The 6,504-nt window shown below is 63.5% G+C and overlaps 1 protein-coding gene across 1 annotated transcript; it reads right to left on the bottom strand.

Moving 5' to 3' along the window:
• Nucleotides 1-2,072: 2,072 nt before the first annotated feature.
• On the bottom strand, nucleotides 2,073-6,091 carry IRX3 (iroquois homeobox 3). Its single transcript, XM_055726759.1, has 4 exons — nucleotides 5,449-6,091; nucleotides 3,796-4,921; nucleotides 3,166-3,232; nucleotides 2,073-2,424 (listed from the first exon to the last, which is right to left on the bottom strand). Exons 1-4 carry the CDS (start codon nucleotides 5,668-5,670, stop codon nucleotides 2,370-2,372), a joined length of 1,470 nt encoding a protein of 489 aa, XP_055582734.1. The 5' UTR covers nucleotides 5,671-6,091; the 3' UTR covers nucleotides 2,073-2,369.
• Nucleotides 6,092-6,504: the final 413 nt, after the last annotated feature.

The following is a 6,504-nucleotide window of genomic DNA, read 5'->3' as shown; positions in this document are numbered from 1 at the left end:
CAAAGTGCAGAGACTGGGTAAAATTTACATGAGAAACACTCTGTTTTCTAACCACCCACCCACAGAGTTTCCCCTGGTTTCGGGAGCCTGTCGGAGGGAAAGAGGGGGAACAGTTGCTGGCAGAGAGGCAGAGCTGCAGGGGCTGCGAGGAGGCAAACGCCGCGTCTAGGGCAGACGGTACAGGGAGAGGACGTTTGGGGAAAGGAAAGGGAGGCCAAGGGAAGGAAGCAGAGATGGCAATGCTGCCACAAAATCTGTGGGTCCCTTCCCTGGCCTCCCTGGAGGACCAGGGCTGGCTCCACTGCAGCCATCACTGCCAGCGGCCCGGGGAGGCAGCAGGCGTGCACCGGGTGGGGGTCTCCCCACCGTATCTGCCAGGAAGAACATTAATTCTGAAATATGAACACACGTATATAAAATGCGTGTGTATACACACACATACATATACAGTGTAAACATGTATATAAATCTTATCACTTACAAATGCCTAGGATTTAAAATGTAGTTTATCGGCCTAGTGCAACCCAATCCTATAAATAATACATTCCTATCAGTATGACCTCAAAATGTCAATACCGCGCAGCCCTGCACATTTGCATATCTTGTACTGTCTAAACTTGAAGCATGTCAGCTATGTGCTTCTGTTTGTACTTTAACTTCATTTTAACTCTTGCTTCCTAGCTCCGAGCACCCTCCCCCTCCGCAGGGTCTGTCACCAAAATGAGAAAAGCACCAGCTATTTAATCACCACCTCCGTAATTATGCCATTTCCAGGACTGTAAGAAGAGGGAGGGTGGGGGGCACACACAGACACACACCCTCCCCAGACAGAGATGTTAAGGAAGAGCCGAGAAACAAAAGCAGGAGGGAGCCGGCCCCTGCCAGCTCTACCTGCCCAAGCTGCCCCCGCCAGCCGGGGGGCCTGGGGATGAGTGAGGCCATCTGCGGGCACCGGCTGCCGGTGGTCAATGGGGATGAAAGGAGGGGGGAGAACCCCCCACCCACCCAGCCACCCAAAATTTCCTAGGGATGGTTTTCATCTGGCTGCGAGGTGCGAGGGGGCCGGGGCGGGCTCCCCCCGCCGCCCGCAGCCACCGCACCCTCCCGGATCGGGCCAGTTCCCAGCGCTCTGCCGAGGAAATGGAGCTACGAGCTCCCGGCGGGGGCAGCCCGGGGGGCGCGGGGCCGAGCGGGGGTCCCTGCCCGCTGTGCCCCGCTGTCCCGCTTCCCCGGGCCGCCGTTTCGGTCGGTAACTCCCGCCCGGCTGCAAGCCCTGGGAGCGGGAGGGGGGGCCGTACCCCCGGCCCCGCCGCCCGCTCCGCGCAGCCCCGCGGCCTGGGCCAGCCCCGGGCCCGCTCCCCGCTCAGCAGACCCGGCGGTGGCGAGGGGGGGAGTGTCCAGGACTGACCCCTGGGCTGCGCCGGGGCAGGGGATAACGCTGCTCTGTTACCGACCCGCTGCGACACCGACGGCCCCCGAAATTTCCTTTCAATTAACCCCTCCGGCGCCCCGTGCTGCCGCCGCGCTCCGAGGGGGCGGGCCGGTCGATAGCCGGCACCCGGTAATAAGGTCCTCGGGGGGCGATGGATCATCGCCGGGCCGCTGCCGCCTGCCCCCGGGCTCCTCCCCGGCGCCGTCCGCTGCTTCCCCGGAGCAGGGCGCTGCCCCCGGCCCCGCACACCGACACCCCCCCTACACACAAACACCCGGTCCGCGGCGCGGCTGCCCCGCCACCGCCGAACCGACCGACCGACCGCGGGGCACCGGCACCGGGACGGGGCAGCGGCGCCTGCAGGGGGCGCTGCGGCTCCAGCGTTCGGCCCAGCCGCCGCCGCAACGGCCGCACGGCCCCGCCACCGGCCCCGCCGCCACCGGCCCGGCCCGGGAGCCGGCCCCGCCACCGAGCCGGCCCCGCCGAGCCCCGCTCCGCCCCGCGCTCTGCCTGAGGATGTACCGCTCCCGCCGCGTCCCCGGCAAAACAGTAACGGCGGGGGGGGGGCGGGGGGGGGGGGGTGCTGCGGGGGCGGGGGAGAAAAATAACTCCAGAGGTGGGAAAAGAGAGTGTAGTCAAAGTGGCAACAGTTTATTTATTAGCCAAAAATATATACTTTCTTGTACAATTTGGTTCACACGTATGTACATTTTTACTGTATGTACAAAAACAAAAAACAACAAAAAAAAAATCAAAACACCTAATTCTCACTGGACTTCCAAAAAACCTCACAAACTCAGCTAATCCAGATGATAGTACAGAAGCGGGTATTTTTTTTCCTTTTTAGTTTTAATATACGGACATGCTTACAAGTTGTAACTATACAGAGATTTATTTTTTTTTTTACAATCATTACAACAACAATTTAAAAAATTAACTATGATGATGACAACGCCGATAGAACCATAGCGGCATCAAGTTGGTTCTGGGGCCTGGAAAAAAATGACACAGAAAAAAAAATATATTTAATAGGATTTCTAGTCAGATTGGGCTGGCACAATATTTTTTCATTGCAGGTAGCACTGGTTTTGTTGTTGTTGTTGTTATTGTTTTAAAAAATAGATTTCTAAACATAAAAAGTTTTCAGAGCGACTCACAGCAAATTTATTTCGCTATGAAAATGCCACGGGCCCGATCCCCGTGGTTCTAATCAATCACAAGAGTTAATTGACGGCAGGGGCTGCCGCGCCGAGCCCAGGACGGCAAGTCTCAGCCTCGCAAGTTTGAGTACTAGCCGGGGATTTTTTTATTTTATTTGATGATATATTTTAGTTTACTATTTCCCTGCCGCCGCTGCATTTGGCCCTCAGCCCCGGCGACACCGGCGGTTGCTACTCGCGGTGCGGGCAGGCCGGCGGGGCTGGGGGACAGGCCGGCGCTGGCTGCCGCTGCTGGCCGCCCTCCCGGGACACGGACCGGGAAAGGGACACGGACCGGGAAAGGGACACGGACCGGGGCCCTGCACGCGCCTCGGGCCTGCCCGCGGGAATCGCTCGCAAAGTCCAGAAGAGAAAAAACAGCGACAAAAATACAGAATCAGAACAACCCACCGCGCACGCAGAGGAAGAACAAGAAACCGCCCTGGAAAGGGAACTAAAGCAGCGGAGAAAATCAGCTAACCATTTACAACTCCCTCCACATATCCTTAGGAGACTGAGGAAGCAATCTCTTACCGCCTCTGCACTGGCTGGAAAGCTGTCTTTATTAACTTTTTCTCTACTTCCAAGGCACTAGATCGATCTAAAAAGAGAAAGAAAAAAAAAAAAAAAAAGCGTTCCTTTATAGCCCCCGTTTTATCTTCTACCACCCCCCCACACACACACACACACACATCCCTGAATTAAGCCTCTAGACTCAAGATCTCTTCTCAGCGAGTTGCAAACACGCCAGAACGACTGCTCCGCTGCGGCAGCGACCGTCCAAAGGAAAACAAGCCAGCCCCGGAGCAAGCCTTACGGCCGGGTCCTTCCCACAAAGACGATTTGAGCAGCAGCAACAACAACAGCAACAAAAATTATCTCCGTCGGAGGAAGGTAACTCCCGGGGTCTGAGCCCAGCCTGGCCAGGGCACCCCCCCTGCCGCCGCCGCCGCCCCCGCGGCCGCCCGCCCGCCGCCACCTGCGCCCCGACGGCCGCGCCGGCCCGGGGACCCGGTCCGAAAACCGCGGCGCCCCGCCCCCCCCCCCCGGCGGCCCCCCGCGCAGGGTCCCGCGGGGCCTCCCGCGCCGCTCCGCGCAGCACCGCCGGGACCCCCGCGGCGGCCGCCGTCCCGTCCCGTCCCCGCCGCGTCCCTCAGCGGTCACCTGCTCCGGCGGGCTCCGCGCTCTGCGCCTGGTCCGCGGGCCGCGGGAAGGCGGCGGCGGCGGCGGGGGGGGCGGCGGGGGCAGCCCCCAGCCCCAGCAGGTGGGGAGTGTTCAGTAAGGTCAGCGGGTGCGGGGACGGGTGGTGGTGGTGGTGGCCCGGGAAGGCGCGGTTGGTCCAGTTGGGGAACTTGCCCAGCGGGCAGGAGGAGACGAGTCTGTGGGGCGGCGGGGGCGGCGGGGGGGGCAGCGGCAGCGGCTGGGGGGCGGCCGCCGGCGGGGAGCCACCGCCGGGAGACTTGCGGGGGTTGTCCGGGCTGGTGGCCGTCTCGGCCAACGACCAGATCTTGGGCTTCGGCAGGGTGCCTGCCAAAGCGCCGTCTGTCGGGGAGGAGGCGGCGGACGAGGAGGCAGAGGAGGGTGGCGAGAGGTGGTGCGGGGGGGGCTGCAGGGGCGGCTTGAGGGGCTCCAGGCCGGCGGGGGCGGCGGCGGCGGGGAGCTCGCACTTGTGGTGGTGGTGGTGGTGGTGATGGTGGTGGAGGTGGTGGTGGCGGAGGTGGTGCGGCTCCCCCTCGGCGGCCTTGACGTAGCGCTCCTCTGAGCCGGGCAGGTCCTCGAAGCCCTCGGAGCCCTCCGAGTCCGTCTTGGAGTCGGAGTGCAGGAGGTCGGCGTCCTGCAGCTCGTCCTCCAGCTCGTCCTTGTTGCTCTCGATGTTCTCGGTGTCGATGTTCTCCAGGTCGATCTCCTCCTCGTCCTCCCTCTTGTCCTCTTCCCCCTCGTGGTCGCTCCCGTAGGAGTTGCCCTCCTCGTCCGTCCGGCTGCGCGGGGCCCAGGTCATTTTGTTCTCCTTTTTGAGCCGCCGCCGCGCGTTGGCGAACCAGGTGGAGACCTGGGTGAGGGTCATTTTGGTGATGATGGCCAGCATGATCTTCTCGCCCTTGGTGGGGTAGGGGTTTTTCCGGTGCTCGTTGAGCCAGGCCTTGAGGGTGCTGGTGCTCTCCCGAGTGGCGTTCTTGGGCCGCGACGGGTCCCCGAACTGGTACTGCCCGTAGGGGTAGAAGGCGGGGTGGTGGTGGGGGAAGGCGGCGTGCTGCACCCCCGGGCTCTCCTTCAGCTCGTACTGGGCACCCTGCAGCGAGAGGGAAGGGGCGGCCCGGCTGAGACGGCGCGCCGGGCCCGGCCCGGGGCCCCTCCATCCCGCCGCCGTTACCGGCAGCGGAGCCCGCTCGGCACCACGGCGGCGCCCGAGCCGAGCCGCCTCCCCGCGCCGCCGCGCTCCCCGGCCCCGGGCACGCTGCGGCCGCTGCGGCCCGGGCCCCGCCGGCTGCCGGCGGCGCGTCAGGGAGGAAGAACCGGCTTCCCCAGGTGCGTGTGCGCGGCGGGGCCGCCGGCGGCCGGGGCCGGTCACCGCAGCCGTCAAGCCCCGCGGGCGGCGGTGGGGGGGAGCCGCGGGGTCGCCGCTCCAGCCCTGCCCCGCTTCGGCGGCGGCGGCGCTCCCGGGGCCGGGCGGCGATCGCGCCCCGGCTCCCCCGACAGCCCCTCCCGGCGTCTCCCCGCAGCGGCCCCGCGGGCCGATCCCCAGCGCGAACCGCGCCCGGGCCGGCCCCGGCCCGAGCGTCCCGGGCGGCGAGCGGCGAGCCCGGGGTGGCCTCTTACCAGCTGGGGGAAGATGGGCAGCTCGGCGGCGTAGGGCAGGAAGGCTCCGTAGCCCTGGGCGGCGGCGGCGGCGGCGTAGGGCGCGCCGTACATGGAGGAAAGCACGTTGGAGAGGGTCCCGGACGGGGCCAGCTCGGCGCCGCCGCGGGAGCCGCCGCTCCCCGGGCGCTCCGCCGGGTAAATCGGCCTGATGTACTGGTAGCCCAGCTGGGGGAAAGACATGGTGGGGGAGCGGGGGCAGGGGAGGGGGGGAGGAGGAGGAGGAGGGGGGGGGAGGAAAAGAGAGGAAGAAGGGAGAGAAAGGGGAAAAAGTAGCAGGGCCGGGAGCGGAGGAGGGAGCCTGGTCGCTCGCCCTCGCCGGCCGCCCGCACTTTCAGCGCGTCCCGCAAACTCCGGCGGACATTGGGGGGGGGGGGAGGGGGGGGGAGCCGGGGGTGCGCGGAGGCCGCGGGCTCCCTCCTGTCCTCGGCCGCCGCGGTAAACGATCCGATCGCTTCTTTCTTCTCTCACTTTTCCTATTGATCTGAGTGGACCCAGGTCAGGTCCTAACAGATTGCCTGAGATTATTGGGACTCTGGGCTCTGATTGACATTTCTAGTCTCTCACAAGCCCCTCCTATTTCTTTTAAGTCTCTCTCTCTCCCTCTGCCTCCCTCTCTCTCTCATGCCCAGAGCTCGCTCTCGCCGGGTTTGTCACTAGCTGCTTCCCCCCTCTTCTCCCCCCCCCCCCCCCCGAAATCTGTTTACTGACGTCGCGATCTTTTATTTGAGTTGCTTTCAAATCTCGTTTTAGCGATCGCCAATCAGTTGTGTGTTTTACAAAGGTTTAACCCTACCTCATGGTATTCTAATTATATAGAGATAGATTTAGATATAATTTCTTTCATAGCCCCCCCCCCTCCCCCGGAGCATAGGAAGCCGGGGTGTCAGCTGTGAGCGGCACACGAGAGGCACAGGAAAAAGTTGTGACATTTAAAAATAAAGGCCTCCCCCCCGCCCCCCAAGTCCCCCTTTTCAGGTTTTCAAATTTACAGCCTTTCCTTGCCTGGGTTCATTT

The sequence above is a fragment of the Falco cherrug genome, chromosome 14 (genome assembly GCF_023634085.1).
Source record: "Falco cherrug isolate bFalChe1 chromosome 14, bFalChe1.pri, whole genome shotgun sequence".
Lineage (NCBI taxonomy): Eukaryota > Metazoa > Chordata > Aves > Falconiformes > Falconidae > Falco > Falco cherrug.
Note: the sequence above shows the minus strand (reverse complement) of the source record. Positions and strands in the feature narration are given on the sequence as shown.

Excerpts from the sequence above, each read along its gene's own strand:
- IRX3 (XM_055726759.1), bottom strand. The coding sequence starts at position 5,670 with ATGTCTTTCCCCCAGCTGGGCTACCAGTACATCAGGCCGATTTACCCG. Across the intron at positions 3,233-3,795 it reads CGCGGAGCCCGCCGGAGCAG|ATCGATCTAGTGCCTTGGAA; the intron begins GTGACCGCTGAG and ends TTCTCTTTTTAG. Across the intron at positions 2,425-3,165 it reads TTCCAGCCAGTGCAGAGGCG|GCCCCAGAACCAACTTGATG; the intron begins GTAAGAGATTGC and ends ATTTTTTTCCAG.